This window comes from Selaginella moellendorffii, unplaced genomic scaffold, assembly GCF_000143415.4.
Source record: "Selaginella moellendorffii unplaced genomic scaffold, v1.0 SELMOscaffold_83, whole genome shotgun sequence".
In the NCBI taxonomy this organism is placed as follows: Eukaryota; Viridiplantae; Streptophyta; class Lycopodiopsida; order Selaginellales; family Selaginellaceae; genus Selaginella; species Selaginella moellendorffii.
This window is the reverse complement of record NW_003314344.1, coordinates 287,428-306,906: the sequence shown is the minus strand read 5'-3', so window position 1 is coordinate 306,906 and position 19,479 is coordinate 287,428. Positions and strand designations below refer to the sequence as shown.

Genomic DNA, 19,479 nt, shown 5'->3' with positions numbered 1-19,479 from the left:
TAGCCTTTAGTGCTATTTTATCTTATATATCACCCCCCACCCCCTGCCCTTTTAGAGATGTCAATACCCTTATTAACTCTTTATCCACTTGCATCTTTGTAAAGGATGTACTTATGAATACCCATATGATTTCAATTTTAGAGGTAAGAATAAACCTTATATAAGGGTATATTGTATTTTAAATAACCACTAATTAAAGGAAATTAAACTTGTGCTATTTGCTCTAATACTATATGTACACACATAACACACTTTATTTTCCCCCCCTTAAATTAATTGGAAAAGGGGTAATTATTTAATGAAAGCACCCCTTAGTGGTTATTTTATCCCCATATATCCCTTAAAGTTCCAAAACTTTATAATAACAATATATTATATACACTATAAGATTGCAAGAAGGCATTTGTAAATCTTCAAGAAGTGTTAACATCTCCTCTCATTTTAGCATATCTTAATTACATTTAACCCTTCATTTTGTATATGGATATTTATAATATTAATCTTTAAAATGTGTTGGTGCAAAAGAGTATGAGTGTGCTTAATCAGAGTCATCCTATTGCATATATTGATTATGTATTACCACCAATAGAGCTAAATTATACCACGACAAAAAAGGGCTATTTAGTAGCAGTTTGAGATTTTAAAAAATTTCATGCATATTTGCATGGTTCTTGGAAGTTGCTAAACTATAATGATATTACAGTCATTTCATTATTTAAACAAAATAACTTAGTTGATTAAATTGTTCAATAAATCTTGAATATATAACTTTGAGGTTGTTCATCATCTAGGGAATTTTATAGTTAACGCTAACACTCTTTTTTGAGCTCCTCTTTTTTCTTTACTCTTTGCTCTTGTATCTAAAGAATTTATTGTTTTTTTATTAGTGGATTTTCTAGATAAAGATTTTATGTTATCAATAGTCATTTTGTTTGATATATATTTTTCACAATGTGTAGAGTTAGGTTTACTTTCTTTAAGTGAATTTTATAAGGCTCAAACGATTGAACCATAGATCTAAATGCTTTATGTTTTGGCATTTATATTTTCAATATTGTCTTAAGAATGACCTTTTTTACTTTATGAATAATCATGATAACCATTTTTGGCTAGTGGTGCATTTGATCTCTATTTCATGATTTCTCCATATTTACCATGACTCTTTTATTTTATGTGGGTATATAGAACATTATCATCTAATTGAGAAATTATGTAGATTTTTTTATTGGCTAAAGATGCAGTGTGTGTCATCAGGTAATGGGGGTGGGTCCTCCTCGTGTGATTCCGTGCTCTCAACAGACGCACATTGATTGCAAAGTGAAAAATAGTTCATTTGACTGATAATGAGGAGGCAAGCTTGACCTAAAAATAGTGGCATTATGTATAACAACTCTTAATACTTCCCCTCATGTTGCAGAAAGCTGGTTGAAGTCAATTGTAATATATGAGGTGGTGGCATTTGATATAATATGTCTTTTTCACAGTTGACTATTGAAAGTGAATACATCATTATTATTTCAAACTACTTGACTTGTTAAGTGGAAGTTAGTTGTTAGATTGGATCAAAAGAAGGGTCTCTTGCTAATGCATTTATAACTATTATTGAATGTTTCCTTCTCAGTCAAATAGTGTTCCAACAATCTTATTTAGAGCGAATTCTCTTGGATAATGGTTTTGTATTTATAGTTAAGGCATTTCATGTTTTGATGTCTTAGTTACAATTTCACAAGTGATTATCATCCATTAACAGATGGTTTGGTGGAATAACTCATTTGGATTTTCAAGAAGATAATTATGAAGCATAACATTTTTTAACATTTAAATTAAAATGGTTATTTGCCATTTCTTCAGTATGCATATATCACAAGGATATAATGTTATGTTAATGCTTCACTATAAAAACTCTTATATAGTTATGATTTTATAATACCAATGGAGTTAAATTTACTTTCATGACTTGTTAATGCTAGGTTTTGGGATTAATATCTCAAAAATATAGTTCTAATGGAGTTTATTGAACACTTAAGCCACATACAAGTGGGATAACAACAACATTACAATTCTAATTATTATTCACTTGTAAAATAAAATATGGATGACTTAGTGTTAATCCATTTTCCTAATTATATAATACATGATTTCCTTGCTTAGTGGAAGGGATAGTATCAAGTGTTTCAACAAGTTAAGCCATAAATTTATGAGGTTTATAATGATATTCAACAAATTATACATGTGCAATAAATAAAATGCTTCTTACAAAAGGATTAAAAATAAGTTCTATTGTCTATAGATCTATTGATGCCTCCTTTAGATGTTTCTCTAAATTTTGGTCCATCAATATAAAAGCCTTTTCATCTTTTCGAGAGGAGGTGATGATATAAATGTACAACTACAATGTTATATATTATTATTAGCAATCTAATATGCACACTTTGTGAGGGCCAAGTGTACAGCTACGATGTTGTATACTAATATTAGTGTAATGGATTTTGGTAGCCGTCGGATTGGTTTCAATCCGAACCACTCGCTCCTATATATAAGCTAGGGTTTTTGGGCTAATTGATATGCACATTTCTATATTCCCTTTCCATATTCCATACACTCACATTGGTGGAGTTGAGGGGCACCTTTTGATTGTCCCTGGGGAGTGCTTGGATTTGGGATTTCGGTTTAGATCTAGTTTTTGCATCGTCTAGATCTAGCTTTTTGGGATTTCGGTTTAGATCTAGCTTTTGCATCGTCTAGATCTAGCTTTTTCCATTTCCTTTCTTTTGTTCTTTCCTTTCAGGATTTTGGTTTCGATCCATGGCCGATCCGCAATCTCCTCCTTTGACTCTAGAGCAGCAGTTAGTTCAATTGCTTGATGCTATGTGCTTGCAATTGAACAACCAAACTTAGTTGATAGCGGTGTTCACGGCACGTGGTACAACTCCTCCTGCTCTTGGTGCCAATCCTCGCGTTCGACCGGAGTTCTTTCGCGGGAATCCTAGGGATGATGTGTACTATTGGTTCGATCACTTTACGGTGATTGCCACATATCATTCTTGGGATGATGCTCGACGATTGTGTGAGTTTCCCACGTGTCTCCAAGGGACGGCGTTGCAGTGGTACAATGGTTTGAGCGCAGCTACTCGTGGGGATTGGAGTGTTCTCCCGGACGTCTTCAAACGTGCCTTTGGACATGCCGATGATTGTGATGATGCTTTCCAACAATTGCATCGTCTTCGCCAAGGGCCATCAGAGTCGGTGATGCAATTTGGCGTTCGTTTCCGAAGTCTTTTGCTTCGTGCGGAGCCAAATATGTCGGAGCGGATCAAGCTAGGAATGTTGTGGCCAGCACTTCGTCAAGATCTTGTCGGACTTGTGCATGCACTTGCTCCTGCCACCTTTGACGATGCTCTTCGCTTGGCACAACGTTATGAGACGTCGCCTCTTCCACTTCTCGCTGCACGTCCTTCTGCTCCACTTCCTATGGGTGATGGTCCTGTTCCAATGGAGGTTGATGCTGGTGCTGCTCGAGTCCAAGGACACGTGCGAGGACGTGGTCATGGCCGTGATGTTCACTGCTGGGCGTGTGATGAAGTTGGTCATACTTATCGGCGTTGCCGTCGTTTTCCGGATTGGCGACCTCCATTTCCTGGGTGGAGACCTTGGCGTCAGCAATGTCCCCTGGGTGCTGTTGCAGTGGAAGTTCTGGACACCAAGATGCATCTGGGAAACGAGGAGTCGCGCGAGTAACGGAGGGACCTTGCGCGAATAAATCAGTGACCCCTCCATCTTTCTTTCGGGAGTATCATCAAGGGGTTCATTCGGCACCAGTTCATTCAGTGTTTACTTTCCAAGCTCGTTTTTAATAACAAGAAGTCTCCTATTATTCTCTCCATGTTGGTTGATACAGGTTCGAGTTTATCTTCTATTGCTCGACCTGTTGCCACACGTTGTCGTCTACACTTGCGTCATGCGGCAGAACCAGTTTTCATTCTTTATGGCAACGGCCGTACACATGCATGTGCACGGGATGAGGTGGACCTGGTTGTGCGTGTGGGCGGTCTCGAGCTTGAGTTGCAGTCGTTGCGGGTGGTGCCGAGTCAAGCTTTTGACCTCATTCTTGGTATGGATTGGTTGCAGCGCAATCATGCCAAGTGAAACTTTGAGGCTTCTCCCCCTTGTCTCATACTTCCTTATGTTTCATCCATTCCTCTCACTTCCATACCTCTTCGTCCCTCTACTTCTACCTCTGCTTCCATTACTTTTGTTTCCCCACTCTTTCCTTCTGTGTTTCCATCTTGTTCTGCTTTTCCCTTTTCCGATCCCTCCGACGATCTTTGTGTTGTAGCAGTTGACTGGCTCATGAAGGAGTATTCTGATCTCTTTGAATTTGACCTATCGTCTGGGGCCAAGATTGCCACATGTCATCCAATTCCAACCGGGGATGCTCATCCAATCAAGGTTCCTATTCGTCGTCGGTCACCTAAGGAGATCAAAATTTTACGAGCAAACGTCAAGGAAATGCTGGAAAAGGGTGTTATTCGGAAGTCACGGAGTCCTTGAGCATGTGAACCTCATCTTGTGACGAAGCCTGATGGGAGTATTCGTTTCTGCATCGACTATCGTCCGTTAAATGAAGTGACGATCCCAGATGTGTATCCTCTTCCTCACACTGCTGATCTCTTGGATCGTCTGGGGCGGAGTCGTTGGTTCACCAAGCTAGATCTTGCTTCTGGGTATTGACAAGTACCGATGGCCGAAGAAGATATTCCTAAGACTGCTTTTCGTACACCATTTGGTTTGTACGAGTTCTTGGTGATGCCGTTTGGTTTGAACAATGCTCCAGCAACTTTCTAACGGATGATGGACGAGGTTCTTTGCGATATGCCGGAGGTGACTGCTGACTTCATTGATGATGTCTTGATCCACTCGGAGGGGACGTGGGAGGAGCACGTTCGTGATGTTTGTAAAGTGTTGGATCGGCTACACGACGTTGGTTTAAAGCTGAAGCGGTCGAAGTGCGTGTTTGGGTCTAAGGACACAACTTATCTTGGGTACCGTATTTCTCGTGAGGGTTTGCAAGTTGATCCTGACAAACTTGTGGCTGTTCTAAAGTTCCTTACTCCGAAGTGTGTAAATGATGTCCAACACTTTTTGGGTAAGGTGCAGTATCTTGGTCGTTTTGTGGATCATCTTTCCGATCGCACTACACCATTGCGAGTGTTGCTGAAGTCATCAACGTCATCTTTCATCTGGTCTCCGGATTGTGAGCGGGCGTTCGTGGATCTCAACGACTCCTCCGGTTTTGGCATATCTTGACTACACTCGACCTTTTATTTTGCACGTGGATGCTTCTAACATTGGTCTTGGAGGTGTGTTGATGCAAGAGAGCTCGAGTGTGCTTGGTCAACGCCATCCCATTGCATACATAAGCCGTACATTACAACCAGCGGAGATGAATTACTCCACGACGGAGAAGGAGTGTTTAGCAGCAGTCTGGGGTTTCGAGAAACTTCATGCATATCTACATGGTTCTCGGACATTACTTGAAGGTGACCATGCTGTTGTTACTTCATTATTGAAGCGGAAGAACCTGGTTGGTCATACGGCTCGATGGGCTTTGAAGCTTCAGATATATGATTTCGATGTTGTTCATCGCCCAGGGAGTTCTATGGCTGATGCTGATGCCCTTTCTCGAGCTCCTCTTCCTTCTCCACTCACTTCTCATCATTCTGACGAACCTGTTGTTCCAGCATCTGTGGATTTTCTAGATGAGGATTCTGTGCCGTCGGCGGTTGCTGTCCTTGACGTTTAGTGTCCACAGGGTGCAGAGCAAGATCTGCCTTCTCTTGAGGAGGTTCGCGAGGCTCAAAGGATTGAGCCATGGATTCGAAGGCTTCGAGATGGGTTTGAGAATCTTGCATCACTTGCTGATGACTTACCTTTCCGGCATTTACATTCTCAATATCGCCTTGAAGATGGCCTTCTTTATTTTGTGGGGACGGATCCTGATAATCATTTACGACTGGTGGTACCTTCGGTGTTTATTCCGCGGTTTCTCCATGCCTACCATGATTCTCCTGTTCTAGGTGGGCATATGGGACACTGTCGTGTCACCGAGAAGCTGCGCAAGTCTTTCTATTGGCCGGAGATGCGACGTGATATTATTCGGTATGTGTGTAGTTGCGTTTGGTGCCAAGCTCGTAATACTCCCCCTTGTGCTGCGGAAGGACGGTTGGAGTCAATTGCAATTTCCCGTCCGTTTGAGTTGGTGGCGTTTGATCTTATGGGACCTTTTCCACGATCGACTGCTGGCAATGAGTATGTTATTATTGCTTCTGACTACTTGACTCGTCGGGTGGAAGTTGGTGCTCTTGCTAGCGCCTCTGCAACTGTTGTTGGATACTTCCTCCTCAATCGAGTGGTGTCCCAGCATTCTTGTCCAGAGCGGATTCTTTCGGATAATGGTCCTGCATTTATGGCTGAGGTATTTCATGTTTTGACATCTCGGTTGGGGATACGCCACACTTTTACGAGTGCTTATCATCCACAATCAGACGGTCTGGTGGAACGGCTCATTCGGACATTCAAAGGGATGATTTTGAAGTATGTGAACTTCCAGCATTCGGATTGGGATGGTTATTTGCCGTTTCTTCGGTATGCCTATGTCACAGGGGTGCAGAGTTCTATTGGTGCTTCACCATATAAACTTCTATATGGTCATGATCCAATATTACCAACAGAGTTGGGTTTACCTTCGCGATTGCCACGAGCTCCTGATGCTAGGTCATGGGATCAGTATTTGACAAGCATTCTTCCACTTGTCCGAGTAGAGTCTGCCGAACACTTAGGCCGCGTACAAGTGGGACAACAACGGCGCTACAACTCCCATCATCGTCCACCTGCGGAGTACAAAGTGAATGATTTGGTGTTAGTTCGTTTTCCCCATCTTACGGTACATGGTTTATCTAAGGGGCTCCTTGCGCAGTGGAAAGGACCGTATCGGGTGTTGTGGCAAGTTGGACCGCAAGTTTATGAGGTTCGGCATGATGTTTAGCAAACCGATCCTCCGGAGATTGTGCATGTGCAGCGGTTAAAATGCTTCATACAAAGGGATCAGGAGCAGTTAATACCGTCTACAGATCCGCCGATGCCTCCTCCTGACGTTCCTCCAGATCCCAGCCCATCTACAAGAGAACCCTGACGGCCTTCCATTATTCCGAGAGGAGGGGATGATGTGAGGGCCAAGTGTACGGCTACGATGTCGTATACTAATATTAGCGTAGTGGATTTTGGTAGCCGTCGGATTGGTTTCAATCCGGACCACTCGCTCCTGTATATAAGCTAGGGTTTTTGGGCTAATTGATATGCACATTTCTGTATTCCCTTTCCATATTCCATGCACTCACAACTTTTGTATTCCATGCATTCACAAAAACATAAAGAATTTAAATCTATAGCAAATATATAAACAAATAAAGAATGAGTTAATTTTGAAATGAATATATTATTATTATACTACAAAATATTAGTTATATGTAGAACATATAGTTTGCTTAATACAAATTTTATGTTTAGGAAAGTTTATAAACTATACTTATAAATTATAAATACAAAATTAATCTAAATCTTTTAGATAGTTGAATATTCCATTATCAAAACTCAGTACTAAATTATCAATATTTATGCTTTGTGTAAAAAATTGTAACTGAAATGTAATTAAAGGAGTAGGCCCTGCCTATATTTTGAAAAGATTTCCTACATAAAAACCAACGAACTACGTAGTTGATGTAAGCTGGCCTATCTGCTCTGCGAGCTCGCTCACCTTGTCACCATTTTCGTCCCACCACTGGTTCGCATTCGATCCCTCCACAAAATCGATGTTGTCGCTGCCACCCTCCCCTGCAACGTCCGCCAGGAACTGATCCCACTCGATGTCCATCATAAACTCGGGAACTCCCGAAGAATCCAGGCCACCATCCTCCTCCTTGGACTGTTCCTCGCCACCGCCACCACTGCCATCGCCACTCTCGCCTTGTTGCTGCTCCTCCGCCAAGGCCTCAAATCTCATCAAGCTCAGCGGAGACGCTGGAGCGATTTGCATGTCACCACTATCGACCCGAGAAGGAGACGACAGCAAAAGATCTCCCATCATCTGGGCGGAATGCATCTCCGTGAGCGTCAGCCCTTTGCCGTCCTGTGCCGGATTCAAATCCAAGTCCCGGAAGGAAACCTCCATGTCCAGCTTCTTGGATCCCGCTGACGCCGATGGCGAATGCTCGGGAGAGTTGAAGAAATGCATGAGCATCGCCATGGGATCGTTATTTGGCTGGTACTTGACGATCTGTCCCTCCCCCGGAGATGGAGTTTCGTCGACGACATCGCTACCATCGCTCTGCTGCTCGCTGCCGTCCTGCTGCTTTGGAAGCCTTCGCTTCTTTCTCGCGCTCGCGGCTAGCCTCTTCTTACTCTCGTTCTGCTGGACTAGATGCGCCAAAAAGCTCGGGCTTTGCATCGCCTTGGCCAGGAACGAGATCATCTGCTGCTGCCTTTGCTCGGTTACGTGAAGTCGCTGCAAGATCATCTGGAGATCGCTGTCCGTCTGCTGCTGCTGCTGTCGGAGTCTCACCAGTTCCGACATCAGGACGTTCTTGTCGCGTTTTAGCCGCTCAATCTCTCCTTCCAGTCCGAACTTGCCAACTTCCACGCACGCCGGCTTCGAGCTCGGCTGTGGCTGCGGTTGCGGTTGCTGGACCGCGGGAGGCTGATGAGAGGCCGACTTCTTCCTGTGAATGCCTTTGAGAAGCTGCTTCTTTCCTTTTAGAAAACCTTCGTTCCCAAACTCCCAGCGGTCGGGGTCAACTTTGCGAAATCCCTGCCACCAAAACACTCCACGTTAGCCACTATCTAAAGCAGTTCCTGTAGAACCGGAAGAACTTTACTCTAGCATTTTTTAAAGAAAAAAAATTGGAGGAACCATTGGAGCTTCTATCAATCCAACCAAGAAAACCTGGAGAAACTTACATAGGTGTTGAGCTGCCGGACGAAGCTCGAGAAGTTGTTGTGCTTGAAGAACTTTGGGAGGAGCTGTTGTTGGAACTCATTGAGATTCCAGACAATGAAGCCATTCCCCGATGGGTTCCAGGAGACGATGGGATCGGTGGAAGGGTCCTCCACCATGTCGTAAGTCTTGTTGAGGAAAGGAGGCGGCGCGGAGTTTGAGGAATCCATCGGCTGCGCAGGAGGAAGAGGAGGACGAGGAGGACGAGGAGAGCTCTCGGAAGTCGCAGCGGTGGATTTTCGAGCCGAGGAAGATTTCGATCCAGGCACTGTGACTGTGGCGCTAGGACTGCGGACTGGCTGCGACCAGTTGGCGTTGGCTACCATAGCCCTGAGCGATGCGAGAGATCTCTAGCTACAAACCTCGAGGAATCGATTGCGCCGTGAGCACCGCTCCAAGAAGAGCAACCAAAACCCTAACAGGAGAGAGGGATTTCTTTGTTTAATATATTAAAAGCTTTCCTCTTCGCCGCGAAGAACCCTAACGCGCGCGAGCAAGGATTTCATTGCGCCGGCGCCATGTCGCGCTTAGATTCATCGCGGATCTAGACTGGTAAGCGCTCGCATTCCTTGAAATGCCTCACAAGGTCTCTAATCGCAACTCTTCCAGAGCATTTGGTTCTTGATTTTCCCTTCCACTACAAATCTGTGAGTCTAGAAATCTAGAAACACAGTCTCCTTTCCTTTCCATCTAGATCACGAAACTAATGGATTTGATTTAACACGAGGAGATGACTGGAAAGCTCCACTGATTGAAAGCTATGGCGCCAGACATATGTCCCATCGCTACAATCCCAGCAAACCTCACTACAAATCTCAGGTAGCCATCTCGCAGCTCTCTAAGCTGCAAGACCATCCATTTCACTCGAGGACGCATCACTTTGAGCCCCCAAACTCTCGTCCTTGTTCTTCCCAGCTTCACGTACCTCCTCCTCCTTTGCATCTTTAGCTTCCTCCTCTCGCAAAGCCTCTCCCACTTCCTCCTCGCCAGCCTCCCACATCTCTGGATTCCACTGCAAAGCCGTCCCAGAACGCTCCTCCTCCGCTTCCACTGCTGCATTCTCACGCTCGCCGGCGATGATCGACACGACAACGCACTCGACAAGCTCCTCGGGAGAAGGAGAAATGGGAGCGCGGCCGATCGATCATCCAGAAAGTCGTGGCAAAGGTCGCAAGTTTAATCTTTTCTTCTCTCTTTTCTTTTCTCTCCACGGGCTACTGACAGCGACGCTCTTGCAGATCCAATTTGATTTGTTAAAAGTTGTGGGAGTCGCAGTCCCGCAAAAAAAAATTATGAATGCATCACTTCCGCGACGCCATCGCTCTCAATCTCTTCCAGTTAATTCAACTCAGTCACCTCCAAGTCAACTCCCGCTGACCAGAACAGTCCACTCTAGTCAACACACGGCCGACACTCGCTCACGTTGACTTCTTGGTCTCCACCGATCCGTCCGTGCCGACGAGCGCCTTGTACTTGTCCTTCCTCGTCAGATTGGTACACTCGAAATCTAGCACTCCCGCCAGAGCTCGCTGGATATGGTTTGCGACTTCGTGGGAGCTCTTGCCGCCCTTGCAAGTGAGCTCTTCCGGGAGCTGCTGGAGGAACGTTACCTCGTAGCTGGGGCTGGGATTCATGAAGAAGTAGAATGGGTCCATCCCCTTCCAGGCACGAGCAGCGGTGCCGTGGAACATGCTCATCCGGTTGTCCATGGCGACGGGGACGATATCGTCGGCCAGCTCCGCGAACAGTGCGCTGAAACGCAGCAGGAATGGCTCCCGACACGTCGTTCCCTCGGGGCAGATTACCAGGTCGCCTTCTTTCAGGAGCTCCCGGATCTGAGCCGCGTCCTTGTAGCGGTTCCTGGAGAGAGCCACTGTTTTGATCGGGCTGAGGATCTCGGACAGTCGGGACACCGAGTAAGTCACGGCGGAGACGCCTCGGCCCAGCGCACACGACAGGAAGATTGGATCTAGCAGCGTCCGGTGCGAGCAGATGAAGAGGACGCCTCGGGAGTTCTTGGTGGCTCTCGGAGGTGGCGTTCCTTTCACGGTCACTCGGACTCCCAGCAGCCAGAAGGCATGGTACACGATTGACATGGGAAGCAGCGAGCCTGCGGCGATTCGGAGGCAGGCTAGAACGAAGCCGACGGGGATCCAGAGGAGGGTGACGAGAGCCACGAGTGGCGTCGGAAGCTGGACGAGACGACCATCGTGAAAGATGATGGGCTTCAGAAGCTGGGACTTTGGAACTGGCTCCACGTTGTTGCTTGGGGGGACGACGTATCCTTCCTGGATTGAGAGAAGCCAGCGTGAGAACTGCTAAGTCGCGGGAAGGAGGGACGATCTTTTGTTACGTACCTTGCAAAGCTTCATGAACGGGAAATCGGTCTGCCGATCGCCAAGTCCAACGTCTGGGAGCTGCTCGGGATCACAGGCCTGGAGCAAGGCCTTGGCTTTGTTCTCTCCAACGAGAACTCCGGGGCTCTTGACGAAACCGGTTGCTCGTCCTCGGTTATCCACCTCCAGCTCGGTTCCAATCACCTCGTCAGCACCTAGGAATTCCTTGCAGAGCGACTCCACCAAGATCCTGGGATTCGCTGTGACAACAATCTTCTTCCCAAAGGACGAGAAGACCTTCCACGTCTCGGGGTTGAGATCCTGGAGATAAAACCGCGGAAGAACACTCCGGGCGATGCATTCGATCTGAGAGACTGGAACACCCGCCAGGGAAGCGAAGATGAGGAGCTTGATTCCAGCGGCCTCGGAGATGAAGTGATAGAGAAGCCAGACGAGAGGCGAGACGAGGAGGAGCAGCCAGGAGCGCAAGATCCCCGACGTCTCGAAAGTGGTGAGGAAAAAGTATGGGAAGGAACTCCTCCCGCGCAGCAGCGTTCCATCCAGATCGGAGGCCACCGATTCGCTCTCGCGGCTGATTGTGGTGCCACACTTTTCGATGGGTGGAAACTCTGCCATAGCTGCGAGCTCGGTCGCTGCTCTTGAGATCTTTGGCCAAATCCCCTGGAACGAATTCCAATCACTGGCTTAAGTAGTGAGGCTCGACGATCAACTTCGATGGCTGGGAATTATCTTCGTGGGCAACGCCCCGAGAAATTTGAGCTGGGCATAGAGCTCACTATGCTCGCCACGGTGTCCCCAATGCCAAAAAGTGTTTTTAAATGTTTGAATCCGGCATCTTTGCAGCATATTCATTTGTGACCTAAAAGCATCTCAAAATATATGCTGTTTATGAAAATGCCAAGCCCTAGAATGGGAGGGATTTAGGGTTTGCGGCGGCGATGAAGAGGCCGCAAGGAGGCGATGGGGCGATCTCCCCGCGCGAGCATGAAATCGAGATTGTCACGAGTCGCAAGCGCAGGAAGGTATGGGATTACGTCTGCAAGAGCCAGCTGCTCGTCCACGCCAAGACGCGGCGGACGACGGTCATGGTTTTCGGCCGGAAGATCGATGTGGTGGTGACGAGCGATGCGGCGGAGATCGAGAGCTGGGTCTTGCGGCAGGACGGGAGTGTCTTCGGGGTGGATCTCGAGTGGAAGCCGAATCGCGTCATGGGGGAGGAGAACAAGGTGGCTCTCATCCAAATCTGTGGAGAGACGGAATGCCTCATCGTCCAGATGTGCTACATCGACCAGATCCCGGACGCGCTGGTGGAGTTCCTCAAGAACTCGAGCTCCAAGGCCATGTTTGGCGGTGTTGGTGTGAAGAACGACGCGGAGAAGCTGGAGAGAGACCATGGCCTGGTGTGCAAAGGCACGGTGGAGCTGGGCGTCCTGGCCACCGAGAAGCTTGGAAACCAGCAGCTTAGAAACCAGGGGCTCAAGAAGATGGCCAGCATTGTGATTGGGCTTGGAATGGACAAGCCCAAGAGAGTGACGATGAGCAACTGGGAGAACCTCCACCTCAGCGATGCTCAAGTGAACTACGCGTGCGTCGACGCTTGGGTCTCGTACGCCATCTTGCAGAAGCTGCTATCGTCGTGATCCATGGACAGGATTTTTCTCTTTTTTTCGCGAGACTGTAGAAAGAGAGCTGGTGTAACACAGTGGCTGCACATTTTCGAGCGTGCAGCGATACTGTTTCCAGCAATCGCCCCCGATTTTACGAGGTAACCAAGTTACGTATATCTTGACTACGTTTGCACTGTTCTCACGGTTCTTTGCGAGTATAGGCTGTGATGATAGATCGTGTTGGAATCACCAGATCCTTTTGAGCATTCGTCTAAGGTAGAAACTTGTTCGTCCTCGTTAGTATTAACTCTTGAGCATTGTGGTCGTCCAGTGTCATGTCTAGCTCTTTGAGAGGCTGTGATGAAAGACCCTCTGGGATTGTTGTGATCTTCCAGTGATCAAGATATACCAATGGATCCTTCTGAGCCTTTGCGTGTTTCTTTCTGGGGTTCTATGAGTCTGTCTTTGCTTGCTCTGCATTGCGAACTGGTGTACAGATTTTTCACCACCTTACACTGGCTAGCTTTATACTTTTTATTCGCAGGATGGATATTGTTAGGTACTAGCTCCTGCTCGATCAACGTGTGTTGTAGGTGCAGGAAGGGACGAGAGGGGAATTAAATTGCGCCTCACAGCACACCTGACAAACGGTGGAACAGTGGCATTGTTTTACGCGCCTCACATTCAAGTCTCGGGGTACAAGCTTTGTTTTCTTTCTCATTTTATTCTATTCTAGAGTTTAGAGAGAGCAGCTGCTGCTGTGCTCTGACTGATCGGCCCCCCGGGTTTTAAATCCCTCTGCCTGCTCGCTTTGACTCACTGTCTTTGCTCGCTCTTGTTTTCTTTCTTCCTCAAGGCTCATCTCGAAAGCGCCGATGGTGAGGAATGGAAGTGAACTTCTCACTGCATCACTTGTCTCGCTGCTGCTGTCCGTGCTGCTGCTAACAGGTATCCCGGTTTATTGTTTCGGAGCTTAACGAGTGTGGATTGTTTCTGGTCTAGCAGCTCAGGGATTGGAGGATGTTGCTCATGTAAGCCTTGAAACTTTAGTCTCGTTTCATTTGAAAAGTTTCTAAACTTCAGGAAAGTTTGGAGAGTGCAAATCTAGTTCGTTCGCGCCGCTTGTTGCACAGGCCTCTGCGAGGTAAAGCCTTCAAAGCCTAGAAGATTTGGGAGCTTCCTAAAATCTCTCTTTCCTATCATTTCGAGCAGTTTGTGCAGCTCCTGGGCCCGTGTGTTCTGAAGGGGTGTTTGTGACTTGTGAGGTGGGAGGAAGAAGGGGATGTTTGTGTGGTTTGATCCACCATTGTCATCCCCATGTTTCGGGCTGCTATCTACACTCTGGAAGCAATGTAACTCACTGTGGGTTTTAAACAAAGTAACATATTTAAGTATTAAACAAAATATACATTTTTGTTCTGTTTTTCTTTTTCTTAAATTGTAAAACACTTATCTAAAACAGTACATTTAAACTTTTACGATTGCGATGGAGGACACAACAATCATGCAAACTTAATTGCAGAGTTTTCATGCTTCTTGTAAGGCACCACAAGACTGCCAAAACAGAATATAGGATAGACAAAGCAAAACAAATGAAACTGAGAGTTGCATGGGGAATTCACACAGTTCAGCAGCAAATCCTTGACTGAAATTCATCAAACCACATGTACTCAATTCATGAGCATGATTTTCAACGTCTTGTGGCGCAAAGGAACTTTCGCACTTACCGAACTCACGGGTGGTGTTCAAAGTTGCGTGCGGTCCACAACCTCTTTCCCCTGGACTATATAAATCCGCGTAGAGACTTGAAATATTATTAGAGAGGTATAGCATAGACAGTTCCAATGGCAAGCTCTACTGCCATCCTCGTTGCAATTGTTGCTCTAAGCCATTGTTTTGTAGCAATCCCACTCGCAGCAGCCACTAACTTCAACGTTGTCAATCGCTGCGGGGGCTCGCAGAACATCATCGTCCGCGAGAACGCCGGGGGGCCCTCGATTGGAACCTCCGGATTCACTCTCGCCCCCGGCGCATCTCGCGGACTAAATCCTCCGAATCTCTGGGCGGGAAACATCGGCACTGGAACTCCCGGCCTCCTGGCCGAGTTCTCGATCAACAGCAACAGCAACAATGACTTCTACGACGTGAGCGCCGTGGATGGCTTCTTCATCGGCACTGGGATGAGCATCACTGGATCTGGCAGAGGTCTGACTTGCCGAGCAGAGGCAGCGACTTGTCCTCCCCAGAACAGGAATGGGAATACTTGTACCAGTCCCAACCGGGACGATCCAAACTCCCAGTACGCGCAGAACGTCCGTGCCTCATGCCCGGATGCCTATAGCTGGTCTGGTGATAACACCAAGACTTTTGGCACTGGAACCGGAGGAACTTTCACCATTACGTTCTGCCCATGAGCGATGATATCAATCACTCACTTTGCAGTTAATAAATAAATTCTGGTCTTCTTATTGACTTGCCAAGGCAGCGGTATCACGTTTAAGAATGGGATTTATAGAAAACTTTCAAACTTCCTAAAACCCCATTCGCGGTAATGCGAAAAGCATGAACTTCCACGAGAAAGAGTTTCAAGGAAGAGGCGATGGGCATTGCGAGTCCTGCCACACCTTTAATATATATGAATGATGGTTTTGGGGGGGAAGGCGTCGCACAGAGGCACGGAAAAGCCATTAGAAGGGGATGACTAGTCAATCCAGTTGATGCTTTGGGTAAAGGAAAACGGATCAATCACAAAAGCTTTCCAAAATTTTCTCACGTAGCACAGCGTGCGACAAATGTCTTCCATCAGAAAATCTAGGCGTCAATGATCTTGAGAGCTTCTTTTTACAGCTCTGGGCACATTTCGTAAGGCGATGCAGCTCCTCAAGGCGGTCCCAGATACAGCAACACTGGCTGCTTTGGATTTAGCATCCAGGAACACATTGATCTCGCGATGGTGCTTGAGCTCTTGAGGAGTTGCAAATCCAAGGGCAGATCCTCTTCAAATTTCGTCATGACCATTTAATTGAAGCCCATGAGATTTGGTGGTGATAACAAAAGCCATGGATCGATCAAACTGGAGGTTATGTGCTTTCTTGGTCATGCCATCCTAAGAACCCTAATTTGAAAAAGTGCCCATCTTTTGTTGATAGGAAAGATTCTTAGTTTATTAATAGTAGTATTATTTCTATTTATTAATTTAATTGATCAAAATTTATAATTATAACACCAGCTATGATGTTGTATACTAATATTAGTGTTGTGGGATTTAATCTAAGCCATTCATTTTTGTATATAAATTAAGGTTTTTGGGCTAATTGATATGCATATTTTCTTAATGTTTGTGAGTGCATGGAATATGGAAAGGGAATATAGAAATGTGCATATCAATTAGCCCAAAAACCTTAGCTTATATATAGGAGCAAGTAGTCCGGATTGAAACCAATCTGACAGCTACCAAAATCCCACTACACTAATATTAGTATATGGCATTGTAGCCGTACACTTAGCCCTCATATCATCCCCTTCTCTCAGAATAATGGAAAGCCGTTAGGGTTCTCTGGTAAACGGGTTAAGATCTGGAGGAACATTAGGAGGAGGCATTGGCGGATCTATAGATGGTATTAACTGCTCCTGATCCCTTTGTATGAAGCGTTTCAACTGCTGCACATGCACAACCTCCGGAGGATCGGCCTACTAGACGTCATGCCGAACCTCATAAACTTGCAGCCCAAATTGCTGCAACACCCGATACAATCCTTTCCACTGCGCAAGGAGCCCCTTAGATAAACCACATACTGTAAAATGGGGAAAACAGACTAACACCAAATCATCCACTTTGTACTTTATAGGTGGACGATGATGGGAGTTGTAGCGCCGTTGTTGTCCTACTTGTATGCGGCCTAAGTGTTTGGCAGACTCTGCTCGGACAAGTGGAAGAATGCTTGTCAAATATTGATCCCACGACCTAGCAACGGAAGCTCGTGGCAATCACGAAGGTAAACCCAGCTCCGTTGGTAATATTGGATCATGACCATATAGAAGTTTATATGGTGAAGCACCAACAACACTCTACACCCCTGTGACATAGGCATACCGAAGAGACGGCAAATAACCATCCCAATCCAAATGCTGAAAGTTCACATACTTCGCAATCATCCCTTTGAATGTCCGAATGAGCCGTTCCACCATACCGTCTGATTGTGGATGATAAGCACTCGGGAAAGTCTGGCATATCCCCAACCGAGACGTCAAAACATGAAATGCCTCAGCTATAATTGCAGGACCATTATCTGAAAGAATCCGCTCTAGACAAGAATGCTGGAACACCACTCGATTGAGGAGGAAGTATCCAACAGTAGTTGTAGAGGCACTAGCAAGAGCACCAACTTCCACCCAATGAGTCAAGTAGTCAGAAGCAATAATAACATACTCATTGCTAGCAGTCAAACGTGGAAAAGGTCCCATAAGATCAAACGCCACCAACTCAAACGGACGGGAAACTGCAATTGACTTCAACCATCCTTCCGCAGCACAAGGGGGAGTATTACGAGCTTGGCACCAAACGCAGCTACACACATACTGGATAACATCATGTTGCATCTCTAGCCAATAGAAAGACCTGCGCAGCTTCTCAGTCACACGACGATGTCCCATATGCCCACCTAGAACATGAGAATCATGGTAGGCATGGAGAAACTGCGGAATAAAGACAAAAGGCACCACCAGCCGTAAATAATCATTAGGATCCGTCCCCACAAAATAAAGAAGGCCATCTTCAAGGTGATATTGAGAATGTAAATGCCGGAAAGGCAAGTCATCAGCAAGTGATGCAGGATTCTCAAATGCATCTCGAAGCCTTTGAATCCATGGCTCAATTTTTTGAGCCTCGCGAACCTCATCCAGAGAAGGTAGATCTTGCTTTGCTCCTTGTGGACACTGAACGTCAAGTACAGCAACCACCAACGGCACAGAATCCTCGCCTAGAAAATCCACAGATGCTGGAACAATAGGCTCATCAGAAATATGGGAAGAGAGTGGAGAAGGAAGAGGAGCTCGAGAAAGAGCATCAGCATCAGCCATAGAACTCCCTAGGCGATGAACAACATCAAAATTATATATTTGAAGCTTCAAAACTCACCGAGCAGTACGATTAACCAGGTTCTTCCACTTCAATAATGAAGAAACAGCAGTATGGTCACCTTCAAGTAACGTCCGAGAACCATGTAGATATGCATAAAGTTTCTCGAAACCCCAAACTATCGCTAAACACTCCTTCTCAATTGTGGAGTAGTTCAACTCTGATGGTTGTAACGTACGATTTATATATGCAATGGGATGACGTTGACCAGGCACACTCAGGCTTTCTTGCATTAACACACCTCCAAGACCAATATCACAAGCATCTACACACAAAATAAAAGGTCGAGTGTAGTCAGGATATGCTAAAACCAAAGGAGTTGTTAACAGCTCTTTGAGATCCACAAATGCCAGCTCACAATCTGAAGACCAAATGAAAGATGACGTTGATGACTTCAGCAATGCTTGCAATGGTGCAAAGCGATCAAAAAGATGATCCACAAAAAGACCGAGATACTACACCTTGCCCAAGAAACGTTGCACATCATTCACACACTTCGGAGTAGGGAACTTTAGAACGGCTACAAGTTTGTCATGATCAACTTGCAAACCCTCACGAGAAATATGGTACCCAAGATAGGTTGTGTCCTTGGACCCAAACACGCATTTTGACCGCTTCAGCTTTAAACCAACATCCTGTAGCCGATCCAACACTTTACACACATCACTAATGTGCTCCTCCCACGTCCCCTCCGAGTGAATCAAGACATTATCAATGAAGTCAGTAGTCACCTCTGGCATATCACAAAAAACCTCATCCATCATCCGTCGGAAAGTTGCTAGAGCATTGTTCAAACTAAACGGCATCACTAAGAACTCGTACAAACCAAACGGTGTACGAAAAGTAGTCTTAGGAATATCTTCTTCAGCCATCAGTACTTGCCAGTACCCAGAAGCAAGATCTAGCTTGGTGAACCAACGACTTCGCCCCAAACGATCCAAAAGATCAACAGTGTGAGGAAGAGGGTACACATCCGGGATCGTCACTTCATTTAATGGACGATAGTCGATGCAGAAATGAATACTCCCATCAGGCTTCATCACAAGATGAGGTTCACATGCCCAAGGACTTCGCAACTTCTGAAAAACACCCTTCTCTAACATCTCCTTGACGTTTGCACGTAAAATCTTGATCTTCTTGGGTGACCGACGACGAACAGAAACCTTGATTGGACAAGCATCCCCGGTTGGAATGGGATGACGTGTGGCAATCTTGGCCCTAGAGGATAGGTCAAATTCAAAGAGATCACAATACTCCTTCATGAGCCGGTCAACAGCTGCAACACAAAAATCGTCGGAGGGATCGAAAAAGGGAAGAGCAAAACAAGAT

The 19,479-nt window shown here is 46.0% G+C and overlaps 3 protein-coding genes and 1 long non-coding RNA gene across 5 annotated transcripts; 2 read left to right on the top strand and 2 right to left on the bottom strand.

Annotated features, from left to right (window-relative positions):
• Window positions 1-7,685: 7,685 nt before the first annotated feature.
• On the bottom strand, window positions 7,686-9,433 carry LOC9630277 (heat stress transcription factor A-2e). The gene is made up of 2 exons (XM_002987580.2): window positions 9,013-9,433; window positions 7,686-8,863 (listed from the first exon to the last, which is right to left on the bottom strand). Exons 1-2 carry the CDS (start codon window positions 9,373-9,375, stop codon window positions 7,766-7,768), a joined length of 1,461 nt encoding a protein of 486 aa, XP_002987626.2. The 5' UTR covers window positions 9,376-9,433; the 3' UTR covers window positions 7,686-7,765.
• Window positions 9,434-9,525: 92 nt separating this feature from the next.
• LOC112341451 lies at window positions 9,526-10,367 on the top strand. The gene is made up of 3 exons (XR_002990552.1): window positions 9,526-9,601; window positions 9,659-10,216; window positions 10,288-10,367. It is a non-coding gene; the product is annotated as an uncharacterized LOC112341451 (long non-coding RNA).
• Window positions 10,368-10,451: 84 nt separating this feature from the next.
• LOC9663178 (glycerol-3-phosphate 2-O-acyltransferase 6) lies at window positions 10,452-12,257 on the bottom strand. Its single transcript, XM_002987579.2, has 2 exons — window positions 11,407-12,257; window positions 10,452-11,337 (listed from the first exon to the last, which is right to left on the bottom strand). Exons 1-2 carry the CDS (start codon window positions 12,019-12,021, stop codon window positions 10,468-10,470), a joined length of 1,485 nt encoding a protein of 494 aa, XP_002987625.1. The 5' UTR covers window positions 12,022-12,257; the 3' UTR covers window positions 10,452-10,467.
• A 70-nt stretch (window positions 12,258-12,327) lies between these two features.
• Window positions 12,328-14,432, top strand: LOC9630276 (Werner syndrome ATP-dependent helicase homolog). 2 transcript variants are annotated; one of them, XM_024661582.1, is made up of 4 exons: window positions 12,328-13,961; window positions 14,024-14,044; window positions 14,097-14,157; window positions 14,226-14,432. In XM_024661582.1, the coding sequence occupies exon 1, from the start codon at window positions 12,345-12,347 to the stop codon at window positions 13,044-13,046; it is 702 nt and encodes a 233-aa protein (XP_024517350.1). In that variant the 5' UTR covers window positions 12,328-12,344; the 3' UTR covers window positions 13,047-13,961; window positions 14,024-14,044; window positions 14,097-14,157; window positions 14,226-14,432. The 2 variants fall into 2 exon arrangements, with proteins under 2 accessions (XP_024517350.1, XP_024517349.1); XM_024661581.1 differs by having other exon boundaries at window positions 14,019-14,044.
• Window positions 14,433-19,479: the final 5,047 nt, after the last annotated feature.

Bases quoted from the DNA above. Each gene is read 5' to 3' on its own strand.
- LOC9630277 (XM_002987580.2), bottom strand. From the start codon at position 9,375: ATGGTAGCCAACGCCAACTGGTCGCAGCCAGTCCGCAGTCCTAGCGCC. The intron at 8,864-9,012 runs GTAAGTTTCTCC...TTTTGGTGGCAG, and splicing joins TCCGGCAGCTCAACACCTAT to GGATTTCGCAAAGTTGACCC.
- LOC9663178 (XM_002987579.2), bottom strand. From the start codon at position 12,021: ATGGCAGAGTTTCCACCCATCGAAAAGTGTGGCACCACAATCAGCCGC. The intron at 11,338-11,406 runs GTACGTAACAAA...CTCTCAATCCAG, and splicing joins CGTTCATGAAGCTTTGCAAG to GAAGGATACGTCGTCCCCCC.
- LOC9630276 (XM_024661582.1), top strand. From the start codon at position 12,345: ATGAAGAGGCCGCAAGGAGGCGATGGGGCGATCTCCCCGCGCGAGCAT.